This window comes from Acanthaster planci, linkage group LG21 (assembly GCF_054643075.1).
Source record: "Acanthaster planci isolate LZ-2023a linkage group LG21, COTS_SCS, whole genome shotgun sequence".
NCBI lineage: Eukaryota > Metazoa > Echinodermata > Asteroidea > Valvatida > Acanthasteridae > Acanthaster > Acanthaster planci.
The window spans coordinates 10,757,234-10,783,297 of NC_141797.1; the positions used below are offsets into that span (position 1 = coordinate 10,757,234).

General features: G+C 39.9%; 1 protein-coding gene across 1 annotated transcript; it reads right to left on the reverse strand.

The window, feature by feature from the left end:
• Positions 1–413: 413 nt before the first annotated feature.
• LOC110979956 (plastin-3-like) lies at positions 414–25,715 on the reverse strand. Its single transcript, XM_022236165.2, has 13 exons — positions 25,276–25,715; positions 16,863–17,018; positions 16,296–16,449; positions 14,365–14,473; positions 13,368–13,578; positions 12,206–12,350; positions 10,164–10,282; positions 9,081–9,155; positions 7,747–7,870; positions 6,309–6,397; positions 5,248–5,559; positions 4,375–4,521; positions 414–3,899 (listed from the first exon to the last, which is right to left on the reverse strand). Exons 1-13 carry the CDS (start codon positions 25,351–25,353, stop codon positions 3,732–3,734), a joined length of 1,887 nt encoding a protein of 628 aa, XP_022091857.1. The 5' UTR covers positions 25,354–25,715; the 3' UTR covers positions 414–3,731.
• Positions 25,716–26,064: the final 349 nt, after the last annotated feature.

A 26,064-nucleotide genomic window follows, 5' to 3' on the forward strand; every position in this document is an offset into this window, starting at 1 on the left:
GTTTTCCCATGGGAAACGTCCCTTTGAAATATCCTCCAGAACCGAGACTATTACAGCCTTTATTCAAGTCGAGTTTCTCTGTTGTGTAAAACACTTCGCTACCGGCAACTACTACATTTGAAAGCGCCACCAAGTATCGAGTACACTATGCAAGGCTTCCTGTTGGCCTTCAAAGTCACGTCAAGGAGAGCGTTTCTCTCTCTGTAACCGTTTCAGAATTTAACACAGTCATCATGTGGCCATTGGACCCCAGGTGGAAACTCACGACCTCTGCGCGTTACTGATTTTGGTAAATCAACAAGGTCAGAGACAATGGCAAAAACACAATTTCGGCAAATTTGCATGAAGAGCCTCCATCCCAAGAACACCGATCAAAGAACAAATCCACGACACACTAACAACACTAACAAGAATACGAGTAAATGGTTGCGAGGTTTATTCCCACTGAAAGCAACATGCAAAGTTTAGACGTGACATATCTTCAAGTGGTGTTTTTGATCAAGCAACAGTTTGCTATGGACGGTCAAGCACAGTGATCGCCTCCCGTGCAAGTTACAACTCCCTCATACCACGACACAGATTCTGTGGCAGAACCTAAGAACAGAGCTCTTATAACACAATTCCAGGTAACTTCAGGCAAAACAGAAGAATGCATAGTGACGCCAGTCACCGTGACCCTTCGGTACCTAATAACCTAATTAAATTAGAAGCCAGAACGGCAGTAGCATGCACCGTACTCACACGCGCACTCTTCAGCTTGACGCGAGCGTGTATTTGGCAAAGCTCGACACCCTATTGGTCGAAGAGGCCTGTAACGTGCGCCTCCTGTCCACCAGTGCTGTGCCACTGCAGTAGTGAGGTCTAATTCTGGTTGTCAAATTACTGCTCCATGAGGCACACTTAACCTCCGCCAGCAGTCTAAGATGAAATAGGGATATGTGGAGTACCAGCGAGCACCCAGCACACTGACAAATTTGCCAGTACAATGGTTTCGACAAATACAGTGGATATGAACTAAAATACTTACTGGGAAAACAGGCCTACGCAGATATTTTTAAATCTATATTACATATTGCTGGTGAATAGTTCTACAATATTATTACCGTGGGAAATGCAATCGGCATAGAGTAAATGCATAAATCAAGGCAGCCTCTATGCTACACATTTCCTTGACTCAGTAAACTTATCTTGAGTAAAACATGTACTTGTATAATGTGATCCCAACATTAGATATTTTATGGCTACTTCCTGAATGATGTACGGCAAACCATTTGACGAATTCACTGGCAATGGTACACGTCTTAAGAACGTACAGATGTCAGGACTTTGTTAACCGCCAATTAATTAAAAGGCACTTTCTGTTTAACTGAAAATAAAGATGGTTATACCTATTTATTCTAACATCTGTAGCTTTCACTTTTAGCAAAATTATACAAATAGCTTAAGGTACTGTCTTACTCTTTCAAACAGACAGGATTTCGTACCTTCAATGCTCTGTAAAAAGCAAGGTATATATGGATAACATTTCTAAACACAGCAGCAGTCAGAAAGAAAGAAATCAAGTCTGGGGTTAGTACATAATAAACGATCAGTTAAAAAAGGACTTTACAGCAACCAATCAAGCAGTAGTACCGAAGTATTCATATGCAAATATCTACTTACTTCATTGTGCAAAAAGAAATTTCCTAAATCACACGCATTACTAATGAAATCTAGGAGGCTAATGCAGAAATTCAAATATACATCACAGAAAATAGAAGCATTCCACAAAGAAATAACACTTACAATGGATTGCATTTTTCAAATCAAAAGCTTCAATTCAAAGTAAATTATATCAAAGCAATTCAATTTCACCACCATAAGCAACTTTGATTGTGTAGCAGCACAGAATAAGAAAAAGACGCAGCCGATGGAGAGAATTAATCCCCGAATTCCTGAAAGTAAATCGTGCTGAAGATGGTCAGGCAATCCTCAAAGCTACAAGGACTTTAGAGTCTAGGAAAGTGTTTGTGTCAGGCATACAACTTAACTTAGTTGTATTTAGGAAATCTGTTAATTGTCAACGATTTATGATTAACTGGAAATGCACCAGAGCCAAAAGGAATGATATGAAAAATACACCAAAGGTCTGATAACAAAGTAATATTTTGGACACGGAATGGTTGAGACCGTCATCAAGATTTAATAGTCATTACCAAAAATAGAGATGTTTGCATTGCATAACAATGTCAGTCAAAATAGAAAAGAATTAATCCATGCTAACTGAAAAAGCAACAATTCCACCTTCGGCAGATATTCTGCGATCTATTAAAACTCAAGAAAACGTTTACTTTTGCTTTCTCTTAAAATGAAAGTTCCCAATATCTACTACAGATTTCTTAACCTAATACATGTATTTATAATATCTTTTTACATTTTGTTATTCCTTGGCCAAGAAAATGTTGCCATGTTTATGCACTATCATTTGCAAATTGATTTTGTTTTATAACATATCGTCTCAAAGCCTATAAAAACTCATTCATTTGGTAAAATAGAGCCTTTTTCCTTCTTCATTTCAAAGCAAAAAAGTTTAGATTTAAAACAAAAGTATATGGTAAAAAAACCCTAGAGATTAAAGCAGTGCATAAGTGCTTACAATAACTTGCTTTTACAACTAATTTTTCTAGACTAACAGTAAATAAGTGCCACGATATTTTTTCAGACAATCCCTCAACCGCACCTACTAGTCAGTATAAATGACCACTATAAAAAAAAAATTCAACAGAAACATATTCCAAACAGGATTTATTAATCAAAACAACCATTAGAGTTGGAAAAATTACCCAAATATTTTGCTTTGAAAGCCAAAGGTACAGGTTTCCTATTCACAAAGTAATACAAAAGTAATTATGTACTAAAACTTGCTGAAATACTCTAGATCTTTAGCCTGAAAATTGGTATTTGCTCATGCCAAGAATGGCTTATTTTATAAGCATGCTTGTACTGTTCAGAAACAGGCAATATGTCTGTTCCCAAAATGCCCAAGATCATTAATTCTCCAGCCATTTCTTTTTTTACTTTCAAACTTTTCAGGGTGTGGCTAGGTATAGATAAATCAACTCCAATTTTGATTGCTTTATGTTAATATACATGCAGAACGTTAGTTTGATTTAAGTAATGTACAAACAATGCTTGCCTGTTGAAGTGGATTCTAGTAAGAGTCCCACACTCTGATTAAATGGAGGCAAAACTTGGTAAGCTTTGGAAGGAATGCTTAGTGCTTTTTAAAACCTTGCTATTTGGATACAATATTTTGCTAGCAAGCAGAATGTTCTAACACCTTCCATATTGAAGTTACTTGAAAATGCAACACCAAGCAGCAAAATTCCACATGGAAGGATTCCGAGATGGTTTCTTGGAATGTGTCGCTGTTCACTACAAGAAATTGTGCCTATTCACCAAGGCATGAGGCGTCTTCTCAAGGTGAGTACCCAATAAGGGTTTAATGAATTTCTCAATTTTCAAATCATTGAGTATGATAAACAGAAGTTAAACTCGGAATGCATGCATATAACCAGCTCAATTCTTGATAGTGCCTCTGCAGATGGCCAGAGTCTAAAAATTCTGTACACATGATAGCAAAATTTATTTGTAAAAAATTAAAGCACAGATTTTGAGGTTTAGTAGGATTCATTATTGGGTCATGGTTAGTCCTTTCTCCCCTGAAGACTGGGTGACCTTTAACTTTTGACCTACTTGTCCTCCCTTTCTTCCTCTGCCTTGGCAACAGCAATGAGACAGGCGAAGACGGTCATGACCATCTTCGGCTTGACTTCCACGATATCTTCTGGGAGAGCATAGACCGCTGCACCAATCTTACGGGCCATGGAGAGGGCATATTTGGCATTGCCTAGCATCTCCTGCAAAATGCAAACAAAACCAAAATTTCACTCACTTAGGTTGCACTCACTGATGGGTGCACTCACTGATGGGTGCCCTCACTGATGGGTGTATTCACTGATGGGTACACTCACTGATGGGTGTATTCACTGATGGGTACACTCACTGATGGGTGCACTGACGTAAAACCTCCATTAGATTTTCAAATGTGCCCTCAAATATGGCTGGTGTATGGAACACTGTTGTAGTCAACACCAGACACAAGACCAGACACAAGACTAGACACAAGACCAGACACAAGACTAGACCCAAGACCAGTCACAAGACCAGACACAAGACTAGACACAAGACCAGAAAAAAGACTAGTCTCAAGTAACAGAGTGAGTAATGACAGGAATGCTTTTGTTGCAGTTCATTTGAATAATTTACAACTTGAATTCAGACTGGAGGTCCTATTCTTGTGAAAAGATCTCGCCTACAACATTGCCTACGAACCTCGTCTGAGCTAGCAGACTCATTGTAGTTGGCCCAGTTGACAGACTTGTCACGGATAGCATCCACCAACTCCAGCACAACACGGCTATCAGCAATGGATTGGTCTTGGAAGCCGGTGATACGACTAGTCTTGCCTGCAGCCTCCAGCTGGTAAGCAGTGAAATAAAACATGCTCAACACAACTGATTAAATGACGCAATACCTTAATCTTGAAAGCATCCACCACAATTATCAGCATTACAATAACAGCCTATGGGCCTCAAGCTAGGCCAAGAGAGGGCGCTATTTTCTTTGCAACAGAGGCTCCTTTGGTTGGAACTGAATTTCGCCGGTTTACAAACGACTAGGAAATGCACGCATCATGGTCGCATTGCTACCAACAAAATGAACACTCCCCACCAGCATGGCTCTTTTCAACCGATGAGGGGGTGCTTCTGCTCAAGGTAAATATAATATACTGTGTGCGACTAACAGCCTACCTCAAAGAGCACAGTTTCACAGTGCTTTTTCAAATGATTACACTTAAAAAATTTTACTGTTACTATTTTTATATTTTTAGGACTCTCTGTGCTTGAAATAACTAATGTTTAGTGTATTTACAAAGTTTTAAAAGGGTGATGTACTTCAGTCTGAAAAAGAAACCCTCTGAAACTGTTTCATCAGATAATGTGCGTTCCTTAGTGTTGATTGTATCCACAAAAGGAAGTTTAAGCCTTGACTGCACATAATAGTCAAGGGCAGATCCAGAACCAAATTTTCAAGGGGGGGGATTTGGGGGATGGGGCCACAAAATTGACAAATGTTGTCATGACAAATTGGCTCCATTTGGAGATCGTGGCCCTTACTACATCGGTCTTGTTGAGAGTACAATACCTTGTTATTGACAGCATCCACGACAGCTTTGTCAGATATCTTGCCATCGACGCTTCCCACCTTGGACAGAAGTCGTAGGGTGTATGCTCTCATGAGCTGCCAGACGACAGCCAATGTCAGCTTGTCGTTACCGTCGTAGATGTCATTACCACCGATTCCCACCAAAGAGAATTTCATTCCTTTGCACAGGTCCACGGCATAGTTGCAGTTCTCCACTTTCTTCATGTTCCCGCCAGGCTTGTTCAGCTTGTCCATTTTGTTGACCCGTTTAGGGTCGACAAAGTTGGGGTCTCCTTTGACGATCTCAATGAGCTGATTAACAACAGCAACAAATGTTACGAACTAGGATCAAAGTTATCAAAGTTACTGGCATCTGCTTCCAACTGTAACTTCATCTACAGTACAGTCATGTTACAGCTGTAGAAAGATTAACTCTCAGAGAGCCAGATTATTTTGGTCCCATCTCACAGCTAGGGGAGGGAAGATCCCTCCCAGCTCTTTTAGTGAGCCTATTTGATAGGGTTTAAAATGTTTGAATGAGTAACAATTAAAGTAGGAGTGGAAATTAATGTATGTACGGTATGCATGCAAGCTAACTCTTAACCATGTCATCAAACCTTGGTTTCTGTATTTGTTGTTGTCAGTCAGCTGAACAAATTAAGATTAGCAATGTTCTAAAAGAGAAGAGCTGAAGATTTTATCATGTAATGACAGCTAAGAAACCACTCTCTTTCCTTATCTCAGATAGCTGTTATTGTCTTGGCGATTCTTGGAGTGTGTAGAGTACAGAAATGAATATGTTATGCCCACAATCGTGTGTCAAAGGTCATTAGCGTGAGGACCAGCGCATGAACCAAAATGTAGGTATACCTAATTCGTTTGAGCTGGGTAGAACTTTAAGATGTGTAATGATCATCAAGTGGGGGATCATCAAGTGTTGTGAAGGGTCTCATCCGTCTAGGAAGGACTGATGACAGTCAGGGTGTGGCTGTTGTTATTGTCATGAACAAATGGTTAGATCCAAAGTTTGATATTTGAGTGGACATAGAGATTCAACTTGCCTGCAGTAAGATCAGTCCATTGCAGAGATCAGTAAACAATCGGTTGACATGGGGACTCACACCCAGACTGTTCATCCAATTCCGGAAAGCTGTGAAGCAAAGGAAATATAACAGAGGCATTGCGTGGTAGCCATGTTTAGTTCCACAAAGAAACCTTCTTCTGACTGCAACATGGCACCATGCAAACCCTCTGTAGTCACGTTTGTAAAGTTGTACAGAACATGTAGGCCCCAGCCTAAGGACTTGTATCACAGATGTACATGTTGCCAGGATGCATTGGTCTGTCCAACATTGGACACACCTTACTGATTTTCCCCACTTAAATGATGAGATCTTCCAGCTTTTACCGCAGCAAAAAGAGGGCACTGCTGGTCGTCAATCAAGGCTGTGTGACATGGCCAAACCGGTCTGTACACCATGACCACCACCTGTTGCATAGTATTTCTAGGGCATTATTTTAATATTTTATCAGTGGATGAGCAGGTTATTAGTGGATGAACAAGTTCATGTCCAGACTTGGTGTAAGCACTTACCTGCACGCAGACACAATTTAGGTTGTGAAAGTGATGTTAAACATTAAGATGTTCTTTGCCTTTTGAACCTGGAACTGACACCTGCAGCCGATTTCACAAAACGTGGCGTAACTTTGAACCAAGCGTAAGCCTTGCGCCACAAATTTATGTGGTAGCTGCGCAATATGCTTACAGTCGAGTTCACGAAAACTTGTGCCACATTTTAATAATATTAAATTTCTTGGACGAGGACAAAAGCAGCTTTTACGACAGCTGTTCTTTTCCAATATAACAGCAGTCATCAAACAGTCGTTGAATCACATCGGCCCGCCATTTGGAAAAGGTTTTCATCTTTTCTTCCTCAGAACCGGACAAAAGTTTTGCAGTTTTCTCACAGCCAAACAAGTTTATAATTACCTTCTGGAGCAACGTTGTTTGTTTCTCCTATAATCCTTAAGAAGTTCAACAATGACGAGGCATAACTGGTCCCGATGAGCAAGTCAAATCATTCATTTTCGCTTAGTTTGGCGTAACTTATGCCACCTAAATTGACTGCGTAAGTTACGCCATAATTTGTTGCGTAAGCTGCAGACTTATGCAGTGCGTAAGCTTCGTGAAATCGGTCTTAATTTGTTGCACTATTACACATTAAAATGTGGCATAAGTAGAGTTACGCCACTGCGTAAAGTTCCATGAAATTGGCTGTAGACCTCCTGGATCATATTCTTGATACTTCAACCTTAGAGAAGCACTTAGCTACGTGTACATGGAACAATAACTGAGCTCCTCCTCAATCTTTCAGAATCCTTGAAACTTCTTGGTAAAATTTGTTGGATCAGTGAGAATAAGGGTTTAAACTATGAGTCTGGTGCTAGGTGCCGAATGCTTAAAACTTGACGAGATTGAGAGAACACGCTCCTACTCACTCTTCTCTTCACGAGTCTCTTCAAACTCCTCCAGTTCTTCATCGGGAGCCTCTAGGGCGGGGTAAGTGTTGAACAGATTGGCAACAAAAGCCATGTTCAACTTCTGGTTACCATTCACAACATCCTGTCCAAAAGAAGATGGTCATTTGGACATTGTAAATCCCTGGGATAACTCCTTGCAGACATCGATATGCATGCACCCCAAGTCCCTGGGGTGATTTACGAGCAACCTTCCTCATCCTTACAAATCTCAATACCATATACATGTACATGTAGTAAACTTTGCAAATAAACAGTTGGACTCTGTTTATTTGTGGTATGCCTTTATCCCACATAAAGCACAGGCAGTATACCAGAGCAGTACTCATCCTAACAGATTCCAACAAACCCTGGTGTTGGAGTTTGGTAGGTTGGGGATTGTTAGGGTTAAGTACATGTATTCCATCCATAGAGCTGTATCAAATTACTAGAGCATTAACTTCTCATCCTCTGTGCTGAGAAAATTTGACGCCGTCCTGGGCGCAGACATTTTGAGTGCTTGTACGTGTTTGTAGAACATTCAAAATCAGATCGAATGAATATCGAACTATGTATTCTAAATGCAATGTGCATTGGGTACTGCTAAACTCCGATTTTATAAGGCACAGCAAAACTGTCTGCAGTGTATATGCGCACGCGCTTGCATTGTTTACGCAGAGCAACATGAAACACTCATTTACTGATTGTGAGTTTTTGGCATATCGGCTTTGTTGACGTCTCATTTTAGAATACGGATGCAGATATGCAAATAGCCATACAAAAGCCGTACAAAATTTCCAGTTTTCCATAGGTTTGTGAACAAATATGGATGCGCCCAGCAGGCATCACTTTGTACCTGAGTCAGCACTCTAGTTTTTATACATACATGTAGGTCTGTGATTCCATTACAAGAAAAGCAGTGTGATCTAAAACAAATAGCACAAACCAGTAGAAAAATAAACTGCCTATAGACCACTCTAAGTTCCTATGTGGTGATGAGCTGGTACCAAAACCATAAAGCACTCTCAGTTCCTACGTGGTGATGAGCTGGTACCAAAACCATAAAGCACTCTCAGTTCCTACATGTACATGTATGTGGTGAGTTGGTACCAAAACAACCATCAGTTTCATACACAAACATGCCCTTTTTTGTTCCGCTCAGAGCAGATACACTGAATGTAGTTTGCATTCTGTTGGCAACAGATGGAAGTCTCTGCTTACACACACAGTAATACACTCACTTGTAGATAAGGGACAAGTATACAGCATAACCGCAGGCAATTCATTCTATGTGAAAGTTGATTAATGATACCAACCTGAGGCGTCACAAACTGCCTGCATTTCATTAACTCTGCATTGTCCAGCACGGCTTCGGCCCTGTCCAGTGGAGGCTAAAAAAAATCAAACCCAAGGGCATCAATACAGAACAAATCTTAAACAAGTGTGTGATGTGCACTTCCTGCAAACTTACACGTATGTCACAGCTTGGACAAATTTGTGCTGACAAGAAAACATGGTTTTTATGACCTGTATTCATCTAAATCTAAAAAGCCAGTGCGGTTCCATGCATACATGTTATCAGAGTTTTAACGTATTCAAGCTTCCATTATAAGCTCATTAGCACGGGACATATAGAGATTGATACACATACAAGTCAGTGAGAGGAAAATAAATTTCTTGGTGTTTACAATCTCCACGCACCGGTGTGTGCATGTACAGGATATTTATTCCACTTTCAAAATAGTTCATGCATCGTTTCAAAACTCTGTACTGCAGAGGTTGAACTTTTCACCGGCTAAACATCGTTCCACGAAGAGATTAGTGCAATTTGAAACATGCCTTGCATTTAATTCTGAGGCAGACGGTATAGAAATCAACATCCACCTACAAGTCAACAAACATGTAACTCTACACCTGCCAAATTAATCCCAGGACAGGTAGAAAGTGGCACTTGTTACACTAAATGTTAATGGCTTTGAAATCACGTTTACGCATGAAGCACTTGGGCTGTAATTGTAATGAAAGAAACAATAGAACCTAAAATTCCTGGAATCTCCAGTATCAAAACACTCTCCAGGAAAAACCACATTCAAGATGGCAACACCAGGTGTAATAGTCACCTTCCATTACAAAGGAGAAAATAATCATTTCACTTTTCCTTCAGAGATGAATGTTTCCGTAGAATAAAAATGTTTTCTCACATCTGGCAAAATCTGTGAAAATCATTTCCCACCTGTGGGGAATCTGTGAAAACAATTTCCCACTTTAAGAAAGTTGTTCACATTTTGTGAAATGAAACTGAATTTATTTTGAAAAGAAAAAGGGCATTTCTTATTTCAAGGTTATACTTTCAACTGCAACGTAGTTCATTTTAGTGACTCTGATATCTGTTAGCTTACAGCAGACTGGGGGACATGACCTAGCTGGATTTCTTTAGGAGCTATCTGTCTCAGCAACTTGTCATAGACCTCAGAATCCTTGATGTCTTCACCAAAGTTGTTAATTCGGCGGGGGCTTCCTGCAAATAAAATAATAAATATCAGACCAAATATCAGTCAGAATCCACTCTATGTACAGTACATAAGACCACACTGTATTTTTTTGGCTTGATGATGAAACTGTGTACTTCATGCCTGAACATTAACATGTACATGTATCTGTATCTATATCTTCAAGTACATTACTGTCACACTTTGAAAAAAAAAATCCAAACAATATTTCAACTGAGTCCAAAAAAAGTCCCTTTGAGTCCATCCCGAGTCACCTAGCCTGAAGCAAAGTCACAAGCATTTTCTAAGAACTGTGGCAAAAGCACTAATTTGTCATTGCTAACCCTTTTATGATTGAAGTTGTACAGGGACTTGTGACATGGACTTGCGACTGGTCTTGTATATGGACTTGTGACTGGTCTTGTGTATGGACTTGTCTATGATATGCATGCTGACTAATAAACATGTATATTGGACCGTTAGATTGTGCAAAATATGCTCGGAACCTCTAAGAATATTCGGTTAAAGTTTATGCTCCATGCTACTGGAGCGGTGTCATATACATGTACATGCATGTATATGAAACTGTTTTTATGAATCTCAATTGTCCAAGGACGCATATCCTGATCTGAATTTGCTACCATACGGCTCAGTTTACCTCAAGGTCTTGAGTTTGAGGCAGTAAATGACAACAGTCTGCAAATCTAATCAAGACAACACTCCCTTCCACATCATTTACTACGTCCCCAAATACGGTTCATCAATGCTCCATTCAGCCTTAAAAGGAAATTTCTCAGCAAGTGGGAGTGAAGTCTTTGTTTCTCTGAGGCCTGACAGGCCAACATCCTGTCCAAAAGGAAGCTCATATCACACCACACAATTCCTTTTTTTTTCTTGCTTATGTTTTGAAGAGGAAACGTACATGTAAACTGACAAGGAAATCAACGTTTACATATACAGTGTGGCTCCATGAAATAGACTTTAATACGGAGAGGGTGTACTGTAGAATGTAGCATATATTGTTCATACGAGTACATCATAGATTATATTGTGCGAGTAATATACTTGTACATAATGTGCAACATATCATCTATTACACATATCATATTATAAATATCATATATTATGCATATCATGTCCAAACTACCGGTGTATATATTTCATTCAAGTGTAATGCTTTTGAAGACAATAATCCAACACTCAAACACCAAATGAAATCTTGATTTTGAGCTGAACACTGTAACAACCAGAGTGATAGATCTGATGAGTCAATGAAACAGTTTATTTCTGGTGACAAAACGGGGCAGAAAGCCATTAAAATGGGGAAAAGACAGTATGAGTGGTGCAAATATCCTCACTACCAAAATCCTTCCAGTTCCTCCGACAAACCAGTGTTTGGAAGAGTTTAACTAGGTTTCAGATTTGCCCATTCACTCTCATTACATGGAATGCCATTTCCTTAAAGTACAAGGCTTTTAGCTGTTGAACTTTTGCACAATGATGGATTGTGGTAATCCAGGTTAAAGTATTTCTGCTGATCCTGTGTGGTCCATTACTCTGAAAGCCTGGCAAAGCTGCTATTCATTTCAGGTAAACAAACAGCCTTTCCAAGGAAGGATATTGTCCATTTTTGGAAGCCCAGATGACTCTGTACAGCTCAGATTTTGAAATGTCATTTCCTTCATATGCTTGTGGACTTACAAGGTGTGAAAAAATGGGGATAAAATTCTTGCATCGTGTCCCACTTTGAAGAAACCCAGCTCATGATATTTGGTCAACTCTGCCAAAGTTTTCTCTGCCCAATGGAAACTGAATTCAGTTAATCCAAATTCCAAAGGGATTCAACAACTGCATTTTAGCCACTCCCTCATCCAGGGTCGTCAGCCACAAACTCTAACAACTAGGCCACATGCCTCCATCAAACCCACAAAGGTACAGTCCCAGGATCTTACCAGCCTGTTCCATGTGGTAGTTGACCCAACGGATCAGCAGCTCTTCTGGTGACAGAGAGAGTAAGGTGTTAATATCCTCACCCTCTCTCAGCAATCGCATCAGACCAGGCACCTCATGGAGATCAATCTTGGCAAACAGCCCAACCTGCCCAGGAAATATTGGCCAGAGAGGAGAAATATAATAGGAGTACCAGTCTAAAAGTGGGTCTGCAACTTCGCAGTTTCAAACGTTCACTTCACAGGCTTCCTATCAAATGGTTGTGAAATCACCAGGGGAACAATTTGCAAAACTTTCTTCTTAATGACTGGCATTGGCCTTACACCACCATAAATGAGTCCTAGGTTCGAGTCCCACCTGAGTAAGCTTGTGAATTTTTTACACTCTCTTGGACAAACACTGAGCATACAGTGTTATGAATATTCATGTACGTTGTTGTAAGACCAAAACCCATTGTTTAAAATCAACATCTTCCTAACGCAAAGTACAACTTTGGAAATTGCAGTGTTTTATTTAAGTGTGTATAAGTTGCATGGATACTCTAAATACATGCAAGAGGAAGAGGATTTCAAATGTGATATACAAGTAGATGGGTATACCCGTAAGTAGTGTTATGGTCAAATCAATCACTAGTCCTTGCAAATTCTTCACAAATGAACGGTGACAAAAGTGCTTGTCACCGTTCGTCCGGTTACTCCTGACTGGGCTTGTGATTAACGGTGGGAATTAACATTTAGTTTGAAAAAGTTTGCAAGATTTCCCCATACCATTTAAACGTGTAAATGTCTCACCCTTAGCACGGTGTCACTGAAAACATTAAACACAACAATTTGTATGCATGCACAATGTAAATAGTTGACACAAAGTTCCAGTGATGAATTCATGGTAGTCCTTTGAAAATGATCAAGCAGCAAGTGTTCTGAAAATCAGATTACATTTCACAGGCATCGTTTACAATAAAAATGAACGCCAAATTGCGTCAGTCAAACGTCAAACCTCAAAAAGGGACGCTTCTGTTTAAATGGGAAAATCTGTAAACGGATTTTGCATTTTTTTCGTCTACCGTGTAAACGTCCCACCCTTACAAATGACCGGACAAGTTTGTGACAGGACTTGTAATGGACTCAACCACATCAACGGTATACAGGTTGACTCATTACTTACACGGATGATTTGCCAGAGCAATCCCAGAACCAGATGAGGTGTTCCTTTATTCAGATCTTCAGCACCAATGTTGACGATGTTGCAACCAATGGCACGGGCTGAGTTCAACGCAAGAGTCAGGTTTTCTTGCTTGGTGTAGATGTTCAGCTTCTTGCCTCGGTTGATGGCTCGCTCATCCACGGTATCCGCTACAGACGCATTGATCATTTTGCTGTTGGGTCGACAATTGGGATCAACTTTCAGAAGCAGCTGATAATTCAACAAACTTTTCTGACACCTGTAAACATGCTTAAAATGAGCACGCTCATCCACGGTATCTGCTACAGACACGTTGATTATCTTGCTGTCAGGTCTACAGTTCAGATCAAGTTCCAGAAAAAGCTGATAATTAAACAAATTTTTCTGACCCAAGTGTACGAATACTTTATCCTCTACAAATACTTTATCCTCTATGCATATGAGCTTCTGGCTCGGCTAAGTGAACAGTCTAGCCATTACTGCTTAATGATTGGGACCCATGGCCCTTGACGACTGAACTGTGCTTAGAAACCACTGGGTTCTGCAAAGTAGTTGACTTTGCATGTTTTGAAGATTGAGGAGGGGTCAAAATGACAAACCAAGTGGGTGGTTAAGATCTTGAAAGTGCAGTGAAATCTACATGTACAATCCTGACCAAAATGGTCGGGACATATCACAGTGCAAATACACTCCCCAGAGTTCTTACTCCCTGGTCAATGTTATCTTCAGCTGAAACAATGACAGCATCGAGAAGGGGGCAGGGGCGGGGAGGTCAAGATTGTAGGATGGAGCATGGGCTGAGGCCAAGCAGGACTCAAGTGCACTCCAAGAAGACTTCTACATGTACATGCATGTTGCTCCTTTCAGAGATTCAACCATAAAACTGTAGAACCAGGAGGCACTGAAACATTAATTTAACAAGCAAGTTCTGGCAATTGAGTCCACGAATTTCTTACATTGAAGCACCGTGCCTACTTACCACAGGAGTATTCCATCGTCAACCTTCTTGTAGATGTCATTAGTGGCTTCACTTATTGGCAAATAAGCCCTCGCTTCCTCATCACCGGCCAGCTTTTTGTTGATAAAATCTGAAAGAAAGTGCAACAAAGCACTTCAGAAATTAATTCCAACCTTCTTGGATCCTTCAAAATCTACCAATTTCTGTGTATGTGGGTAATTCCGTGAGGTTGGGACACAATCTTTGACGGTGTCCTTGTTACATGGGTAACTTTTACCATCTGTCATGACCTGTAAAGTACATGTAGGTCATTTACGCTGTAAAAATAACACACACCTCTATACTGAGCCTTGAAAGACGTTTTTATCCTTTTGGAATCTACATGCTGGGAAATAGTTGTTCATTTTAATGAAACCTATGTAACAATGGACACCATCACAAATTGTGCCCCAACCTCATGGAAAGACCCATATACGTTAAGTAAAAGTACAAGTAATGTACTGGTAGGTACGTGTACAGTACTATGGTAGGAGAGAGTGTTACTAGTAACACAGTCTACCACACTGTCAGTCTAAAGTAATTATTGAAATACACCTGTAATGACATACATGTAGTAAATGAAGTGCACCTGTAGTGACATAGTAATTGAAGTGCACCTGTAGCGACATAGTAATTGAAGTGCACCTGTAATGACATACATGTAGTAAATGAAGTGCACCTGTAATGACATAGTAATTGAAGTGCACCTGTAATGACATAGTAATTGAAGTGCACCTGTAATGACATAGTAATTGAAGTGCACCTGTAATGACATACATGTAGTAAATGAAGTGCACCTGTAATGACATAGTAATTGAAGTGCACCTGTAATGACATAGTAATTGAAGTGCACCTGTAATGACATAGTAATTGAAGTGCACCTGTAATGACATACATGTAGTAATTGAAGTGCACCTGTAATGACATACATGTAGTAAATGAAGTGCACCTGTAATGACATGGTAATTGAAGTGCACCTGTAATGACATAGTAATTGAAGTGCACCTGTAATGACATAGTAATTGAAGTGCACCTGTAATGACATAGTAATTGAAGTGCACCTGTAATGACATACATGTAGTAAATGAAGTGCACCTGTAATGACATAGTAATTGAAGTGCACCTGTAATGACATAGTAATTGAAATGCACCTGTAATGACATAGTAATTGAAGTGCACCTGTAATGACATAGTAATTGAAGTGCACCTGTAATGACATACATGTAGTAATTGAAGTGCACCTTTAGTGACATAAATGTAGGACAGGAAGGAGTACTTTTGTCACTGTTCAACTGAAAAGGTTATAACTGGATTTGAGACAGAATGACTATTGTTGAAGGTTTGTGCTGGCATATCAACCACTTCTCTCTCTGAAAGAAAGCCATTCAAATCGAAGTATCTCATACTTCCGGTATCTACATGTATCTGCTCCAAGCAGGAACAAAAGAGGGCGTGGTTTGAAATGAAATTGACAGTGCATTGGTGTGCATTCCCCTCATAGGCAGTAAGTTTTATGTGCAAAAAGCAAAGTTTCCATCATGCATATTTACTTGTTCTTTGTTTCATGGGTACAGAGCTAAGAGTATTAAGAGAATCTTTGTCTTTTTGCCTTAAGATGACAACTACAAGTACTTTGTCAACATTGAAGCAACTGTAATGTGTAAATTTCAAAATGTGCAGGAGGAGAGGCCCGTTCTGTCCCAGGAGATAATTTCTGTCATATTCTAAGAAGTACAAGAAGAGTCCCATAGAACTTTTTTTGGTTCTTTTTTTAAAAGAGGCTTTGCGTGGTAGCCATATTGTAGGGCAGTTCAACCAGGAAACCTCCTTTGTACATACCCTGTGGAACAAAAGCACGGGCCTTCAAGATGGCAGCCATGCAAACCATCTAGATATAGTCCAGCTGTACTCACTGGCAAAGGCGACTTTCTCAGCTTCAGCGACAGAGTGGGTGGTACCCTCAGCTGACGTGTGCGAAGTGCCTGCCAAAGCTGAGATTCCCTCCTTCTTAGAGATTGCCTTGCGGAATGTCTTGGCGACTTCTTTGTTCTTGATTTCACAGTACAACTGCAGCACACATCGCAAATACAAAACCAACAAATAAAATCCATCTGTGCATGTAGTAAATCAAGCTTCCCACAGAAAGCCTGTAAAAGTTTAGGACTAATCTGACAATTTCAGTGACATTTAATGCAATTTTACCAAGAAAAGATGTTTGGTTATGATAAACCAGAAGACACCACTACAGCATGTATGTACTGCTCTACACACTGACAAGATGTACATGTACAATACAACGTGTACAGTTAGTATCAATCTCATACTTGCCAACAGTTGGAAGTCAGAAATCAGACTACCCATTTTACAAGCCCAAGTCTGCATTTTCAGAATCCCAAAAGGTACACGTACCTGAACACAAAAAACAGTCATTTTTTTTTCCAAACAAATCACAAAATATGAAAGAGAAGGCTGAAACTTACATTGAAAAATTCTGAGAGTTCAACTCTGTTGTCGTTGTTTTTGTCAATTTTTTTGATGAGCTCTCTGATCTCATAGCCAGGCAGGTCGATTCCAACAGAATGGAAGACATCTCCTAGCTCCTTGGGTGTGATGTAACCGTTGTTGTCCAAATCAAACTGCACAGCAAATAATACCCAAAAAAATGTACAATTAGGAAAACTACCGGTACAGTTGCTGTTTTGCGTGTGTGCCTACCTGTCTACACCTAACGTACATGTACATGTATACGCACCTGTCAGTCTACATACAGTACATGTATGTACATGTACAGTACACCTGCCCTACATGTACATGTATACGCACCTGTCATAAACAGACACAGAATATGAATCAGATATTTTCTTCAACCTTTATTACAATTGTACGGTACTTTAATGAAAGATCTTTTTTTTGTCATGTTATCTTTTTAATATAAATGTACAGGTACATGTACATGTACATACAAGCAACAACATGCTTTGAATAAATGATAGGTACAGCACTGTATTTCCACATGTACATGTACAAATTAGCCCTTGCATGTGAGCTGAGCCATGACTGACGACAAATACAACACCTCCATTATCATTTTCGGTGCGAAAAATTCTGCTTCACTCAATGCAGCAGCCTTGTCCAATGTATCTGTACGTACATGTATATTTTCAACGACACAAAATTCTGGTGATGCATACGTGGATATATTCCTTAGATATGCTCGAGCAATAAAATGTCTTGAGAATCAGATTACATTGTGCAGGCATCATTTGCCAAAAAAGAAAGCCAGATTGGGTGAATCAAAACGTCAAACCTCTAAAGGGACGGTTCCGTCTAAACGTTGGGGAAAATCTGCAAACGGATTTGGAACTTTTTTCATTTAAAATGTTTCAAACGTAACACTATTAGCAGGGAAAAGTAACAATCTGTAGATAACATGCCTGACTTCTTTGACTAAGCATGCCTTTTAGGGGTGCACAAAGTACAGCCATAAAAAGTCTGTTTGACTGCCCATCCTTTTCCAAATGTTCTATACAATATTTATGATGCACAAATTTATTCATGACGTACATATGTACACTAGAATTTATTGACATAGCCTACTTTTTATGACAATGCACACACATTAATAAAATGAACAAGAACAAGTAGAGAAGCTTGAGTGACAGGTGACAGGAACATCTGTCGCTGGTACCAACTATAATGAGGGATAATTCCTAACGACCAGAGGCATAGAGTGAGTCCATTTGAATCCTATTCTTCTAATTCTTGCATGTTTATCTTTCATTTCCTTCTGGAGTTTGAGGAAGTTACAAGGGTGACAAATCTTATTAACTTTGTATTTCCAAAGTACAACCCTGAATTAAGGAAAATCCTGGTGGAAAAATTCTGAAATACATGTACACTCATTTGTGAGCATTTCAAGAGCATGCCAATGCTGAAAATACACGTACATGTAGTGTATGATTCTCTTTTTAAACAAGTTTTAACTTAAAGCTCTGAAATGTCACACCCACACGATGTATCACAGGATCTGAATGTTTAGGTGTAAGCTGACTTGGGGTCAAAAGGTCATTCTGACTGGCGTTACCAAAAACCTTTAGAAAACAATCGTATGCAGCCATGTGTGGAAAGAATTTGAAATGCGACCACCCAGCATGCCTGCCCACACAATCCCAAGCAAGATTGTTACAAATAAAAACATTTCATGATCCTTTGCTGGGTATTCATCATACAAATTCTCAGTTTAATGCAGAAAGGAAAATTTTAGTCAGACCTTTTGGAAACCTTCCAGGTTCTCTTTCTCAGTGTGAAATCAACTGTGGAAACCTGCTTTGACATCAATGCCACAGAATCAAACGGCACACTTTCTATCAATAAGACCAAGGTTATTGATACCCACCACTGCCAATGAGCTGTCACTGAACTGTCGAACATGGATACAACTAGTACATGTACATGTATGTAGTTGGTGCGGAGGCAAGAGGCAACCATCCTAGACCCTTCAAAATCCACAAGGTTTTTGGGGGATTTTGCAGGATGAGTGGGGATAGCACACATGTATACATGTACAATGGACTTTTGTAGAAGTTGACTGTTGAAGGATTTAGGAAGGTTGTAAAAACAGCTAATGTGCAGAAGTGGTGCCATGAACAAATGTACCAAATGCTACATGTACATTAGTAACAGAGCATTGAATCTACAGTCCAGTACTAATATTGGTTGGTGCAACGTGTTTGTATAAAAATTGTATTCACAAATGAACCTGGAATTTCACCATTTCAATGAGGAATTTACCAAGAAGAAGCTCTTGCCACAGCTACATGTATTGGTAGGTACAGTGTACTTGCAGACAGTTTGTACACTTTGACCTTTCTGGATTAGAACTGTTTAGTCCTGAAAGACCTGAGGGAACTACTGTAAGCCTGTTTTTCAGAACTTGATGTGGAAAAAGCATTCAATGCTGCATCAGGAAAAGACTGCTCTGAATGGTCAGTCAGGAATGCTCTTAGTCTCTCACTGTACATGTAGGTGTGCATGGTATGTGCACAGTAAAAGCTAACCCTGCGGGCTTGAAGGATTAAGTGAACCAGGAAGTTTTCTCAGCACCATGTTCACCTCATAGTTCTGCTGCATTCCAGTACACATGTACATGTACAGATATGTACAAAGCGCACACCTGTTCTATGCACCTGTATGTACCAGTAGGCCTACGTACTGTACATGTAGCCATATTGAATATCACAACTTTATTAGAGGGGAAAAACTTCAAATGGCTTCACTGCTGAACTCTAAAGCCAGATGCATTGCTGATAACAAAAAGAGTTAGTGTTCCAATCATCAAACAGACTCTACAAGATTCTGTAGAGCATGGGCATTTCTTTCATTTAACCATTTGACTTTAAGTGATCTGACGTTGGTTACATGTACATTAACTGACACCAGAAATGGCCTCATGGATAGAAGGAACCAGCGTTAGGATCACTGATCAAGATCTAGATCCTCATGAAACAAACACGCCTATAGATACACATTTCATTAATGGACTGTTTCATTTCATTGGACATTATTCAATCACTCCATTTGCTCCATTTACAAATACTTTTGTGCAACCAGAGTGCTCTTTATTTCTCAAAAGAATATCCTGGCAGCAGCTTATCACAAACTTGCCACAAGGCAGTCTGGAAGCTAGGGCAGTCTCTGTTCCTTTTTTGACCTTTCTACCAGGTTAGATAAAAACCTACCACACTTCCTTAACTTCTAAATTGTCCTAAGGTCAAAATTAATGCGTCATCGAATACCAACTGAATGCTACCAGGCAGCCTCTGAGGATGCTACAGTCTACCATGTAAATGTTTGCTTCAACTGGTTGCTAAGATATGGCTCAGGCTTGGTTTAAAGGTCATTGCAGTGAGCTATGTGTACATGTAAGCACCTTGGCTTCCTACAGTACCTCAGCAGGTGTTATCAGATTCTCAGGATTGCCTGTACTGCTCTTGCCCCGTTAATTTTAAGGAAGGACAATGTATGAAAGTGCCGGTACATGGGGAAAAAGGAACCCAAGTACATGTGTACAGTACTACATGTATGTGTCCATGATTTAACATGGACATGTACATGTGCGTACTGTTTACTGTAAAAAAAATCTGCTATTACCACAGCCAATTGATCACAGAATTGCAGAAGTCAATACCTTACAGTTGAACAGATTTAATCTAGACACTGGTAGATTACATGGTAGATTATGGATGAGAAAATATTACACGCATTCTGTAAATGTCATCAATCACAAAAATATTTAAAATTAGTATCGAACAAATGATCTACTGTGCTGCAAAAATCAATAACTTAATTGCACAGAAAAACTGGGAAAAAATAGTACTTGTGGAAAATATTTACAGCTGTAAACAGAATGACCTTGCACTGTCCTACAGGTACTTTGCAAATGTTTGCCAAATCACGCATGTACATGGCACTCCAGCAGGAAACGAACATGTACATGTGCATCATGGTCATATTGTGTGCACATGTGCCTACATGTACATGTATGCAGCACTGAACACATGTTCATGAGTGTCATGATTGCTGGTTAACTTGTACAGTGTATGTGAACTGTTAATGGGTTTTACACCTGTTATGCCCAGACTAATGCTTTTATACAGCACAGAGTGACTCACAGTGAAGTACAAACCCACACGAAGAGATTACCGGACAGAACACACTGTCCACACACACACACATGTAGCCTATGGGGTTTGTAGAATGTAGGTAAAGTGCTCTTTATTTATGGTGTCTCCTGGTTGAAATTAATTGCCTGCCTAGCCTACTCTGAGAGTGTAACTATACCCCATACTCCCTGTGATAGTGTAACTATACTCCCTGTGATAGTGTAACTATATTCCCTATGATAGTGTACAGTAACTATATTCCCTGTGATAGTGTAACTACTCTCTTCCCTTGACTACTCTGCAATGTTCACACACCATCATGAACACTGACATTTTATACATGGCCCACACCCATGTGACGTACATTGTAAGCGATTATTTAGCAATGAGTTGCTATCCCTTTATTGAAGTGGTTCAATGTTTTCAACCTTTGACAAACTCAGATAGGGTGTTTACACATGGCCTAGACTCCTGTAAAGAGGGGATTGTTAAGGAGTCAATGGGTTGATCAGATCATAAAGTGGCTTTTATCACTGGAAGTCCAGTGAGTTAGCTTTCAATACTGGTGCATGTACCAGGTTCAATTAATGTACATGCAGGTCCAAGCACAGGCTGCACAGGAACACACCCCAACCATGGTCCAACATTTATCTGTTGATTGTTGTTTTTTTTGGTAGGATGGCCACGCATGGAGTAATATGTTTTTATTCCTCCAGGGGCAAGGAACGCTTGGATGCATGAAGTATTGTGGGTGTCATGTGAACATGTTTGCATCACAGAATTTCATGCTCCAAATCTTTTTGCTTAGGAACAAATTTGCATACGTGTACTTGTAAGCCAATAAAATGCCAGGAGGATTTTCCGCTCCGACAGGAAGCAAATTTTACAATCCAGCACCTCTTCTGAAATGTGAATAAAGACTGAAACTGAAAGCAGTGTTCACAGGTCTGGATACACGTACATAACCAACAGCTTTCACTTCAGTTCAGAGACAAGTTTAACTTCACTTGTAAAACAGCTTAACAGTCCACAGAGAACTTGGTGAATTTCTAGTTGGCATCCAATACACGACACACAGACAAAGCAGGAAGAGGCAGAATTGTTTCATTTAACATATATACGCACACCAGTACCGGTAATTTAAGTAAAGTGCCTCGTCTGGAACAGCACAAATCAGGATTTCCTGAGATGGTCAATCAGATCTTTCAGGGCTTTGGAAAGAGAGAAATCCCTGGCTCTAATACAGGAACCAATAGTTTTAGATCAGACTGGAAGGATTTCAAAACATCAGCACTGAACATGCCGACTTTTGACAATTTTGGATCCACTTACATGTACGTGTACATAGGCCTACGGGTAGGCCTGTAGGGACCTACCAGCAGGACAAAGCAAGTGCTCAGAAAAAAGCTTCCAAGAAAAAAGCTTTGACTCTTTAGAAATCAGACAGAAAATTTGGCAACACAATATTCAGCATTCTGTGCAATGCACATGTACCGGTACTAGGCATGCAACTTCAAACTTGGCCTTTTGACCAAAAACCAGGAAATTCCAATCTTACAAGACTTGCAGTAGAACTACATGTAGTTATAATTTTCATTGGCATGAGTGTGAAGTGAAAATGAGGAAATCAGCTGATCTAAGGAAAGTTGCATGCCTGATACATGACATTATATTGTACCCAATATACCAGTATATGCACTGCACTTCAAAATTCAACCTGACTACAGAACAAGGTATCCACAGAGACTTTATCTAGCTCAAAGCTAGACAATTTAACCACAAAGCTGACTCAGCTTTAGAAAAAAAGTGATGCCTGAGGAACAGTCTGCTCTGCACACAGTCTCAATGAATTTGACCTCCAGCGATTAAGCCATGATCTGCTCAAAAATAGGTCAATGAGAAACTCCACTGCTATTTAAAGCTTCAAAGGAAAACAATTGAGGTCTCTCTAATTGACTTGGGGCACAGCATGCCTTGAAGGCCGGACATTCATGAAGAATTAATCAGTCAGAAATTCCATGTTGACTGAAAACTGTAATAATGGAAACTGCTGTGCTTGTGAAAATTGCCATATGAAAAATTACTAACCCAAGGAGTCCCATTTTATACACCTGCTTTTAGCAGAAATACAGTAAATTTTCATGCTAATAAAATCAACTTTATATGTACATTTTAAAACAAATAGAGTACATGATTTGGCTGGCAACATGATTGAGCAGATGTATTTTTAGCTTAGCAACTTTCAAAGTGCAGCAGTTCTATGAAACTGGCTTAATTCTAATGCTTGTGCACCATGATTCACCGTCGCAACAAAAAACCAGGGCAATTATGCTAACGACAAAATGTTATACTGTATTTGGTAACAAGCTCTCACATTGATGAGCCCACTCATGTAAATCCCCACCACCTACCTACATGTACATGTACAATACATGTACATGTACATGAAAGTGAAAGTATACTGCATGAGTGTCATTGGTGAGACACCCCTGAATTCGACCTTATGGGTTGCACGCACATAGGGTATACTGGAGAGTGTATAAACATGTGATTTTACACAGCAGAGCCTCAGTTCAGCCAAGTGGAACGACATACACATGCACATGTACAGTACATCATGCAAATAAACCAGTTCAATTGTGGGTAGGCCTCCCTAATACATGTAGGATACATCCTATCATTAAGAAAGCCAGAACAGCCAGGGCATACAATTTGTCCCTATTCATCTTTTTCCATCAACATGTAGATTTACAATCTCTTGTATGTTAATAACCCACTTCTGGAAATCCCTACCCTGTCCCCTTCCCACTTCATGTACTTAAATGTACACAGTGACGCTGTCTGTACATTGTGTGTACTAAATTAAATACATGTGCTGCGGGGGCAAAGTGCATGTACATGTAGTGCAAAAATGAAATTCAGTAAAGAATGGGATCTGAATATGATACAATTTTGGTGACGTTAAAGTTGGTGACTTCTAACTTTGGTCAGAGTACATGTACATGTACCACTATGTGAAAAGCGTAATTAATTAATGAGATGATGACTGGCAGAAAGTGAAACCAACATGAGGATATAAAACAGGAAGTGGTCCTTCTAGGAATTGGTAAATACAATTTATACTGTGTTGTGTGCATTAGTAACAAAACTGTTAAAAACCAACAAATTTATGTACGGTAAAACTCCAGAAATCAGAAAGCAAATGTTCGACGGTTACTACAAAAATGAAGTTCTCTTCATCAATAACATGAAGTTACCGAACACCACAACAGCAGGAGTGATCCCTATTAAACTTACACAGCTGTAAGCAGCACTCAAGACATGCATGCCAGAACGCACAGAGTATATCTGCCAATTTTTGTGCAAACAAACATAACAGCATTTGTGTGTCATCAAGTCTATGGGAGTCAAGAAAATTTTCAAGTACCGGTATTTCCTAATAAAAGTGCCGTTTCTCTTGGACTAAGATTCACAAATATACATCTTTTCAGTATTTTTAAAATCAGTAACAATGATTGACCTTGGTTGAGATGAAACAGGCCTACCGATGTACATGTAGGCCTACGCTGAAAAAGTGGAGGAGGGATGCAACATCCTTGCCTAGAAATGTATAGAAATTAGAATTCAAATGTTCAGCTGAACATTGAAGTTCTTACACCTTTGTTCCAGTGAAAGCTCTAGCCCCTCCCCTGAACTTGCCTGGGAGGTAGAGTGAGTCCTGGTTATCTGTCCATATAATATTGTTGGCAAAGCATCCACAGGGCACATTACACCAATTGCACACATCACACCAAGTACCAACTAGCTCTTCTACATGTAAGAGGAGCATTAGTATTCCCCGTTTTTAATCTTGGACTGGATAGGTCATACTAATGGTTGGTTTGACCAATCCAGTCCAAAATTCGAAAAAGAGGAATGAAGTACTTATTGTACTAGGCCTAATGCTCCACTCAGTAGAGCTACGGTAGAACAATACTTGTCAATCGTCAGCGACACTGATTTCGTTACATTTTGTGTTGTGATAGTTTGTGTCTTTTATTTCTTTTCTGACAAGTTCTTTGTCAAGGATGCATAATTTGGACACTGTGTGACACAAGGTTCTGGAGGGAAAATGGTTTGCCAGCTCGGTTGACTAAGACAAAAGTCTACAGATTTCTGTAAGCTGAATCGGCTCTAATTCCAAACATGCTGAAATATTCTACCAAGTACCGGAATAAGATGCTCAACTTACTTCACTAAAATTCCTGATTATTTCCTCGACAGTTTCCAAGGGAAGACTCTTCTCCTTTGCCAGCTGCTGCGGATCCATGATGACTCAGTCGTTGGATTTCTGTTTCAGATCAAGTCCCCGAACAATCGGTATTTAACCAAACCACCGGACGCTTGTAACCAGAGCCACCCCACCCCACGCACTGTGTACGGTCACACTAACGATTGCCAACCTCTGTCACCTCAGTGCGGGTTAGCTCATTCGATCTGGTACTGATAAGATAAGACCAAATCTGCGTTTAACGGTTTAGTGTGAGTTTGGGTGACTGGGAAGAGATGGTACAAACAGTGCAGACAGTAACCGTCTCATCTGAAAAGTGCACCCCAACTTGATTCGAACATCGAAGGGCGTGTGATCGATGGCGGAAGTGCATGTACTTCACCAACGAAACGTCCGTACAGGTGGTTGTGGTAATCATTACGCATGCGCGAAAGGCCAACTACTAGACTAGACTGGTATCATGTCCTGTAAATTTGTAAATTTGAGATGTGTGTATGACTTCATCTGGACATCATTAATGTCAGAGGGCACATGGCGGCTGGTTGCAGCATTTCATAAACCTTTTGTCAATATTGCCAAAACTTTTACCAAAAACCTAAACTCTGCATGAGAACTTTGAGCCCTCCAGGCTGCAACCCAGCACGGCTCGAAGTTCAAGCGTTGGATCATTGTGTACGGCCCTGTCACGTCTGAGTACGCCGGTATGGCCAATGTCGCCCTCTATCGAAAATGAGAGAGAGCAATAGTAGA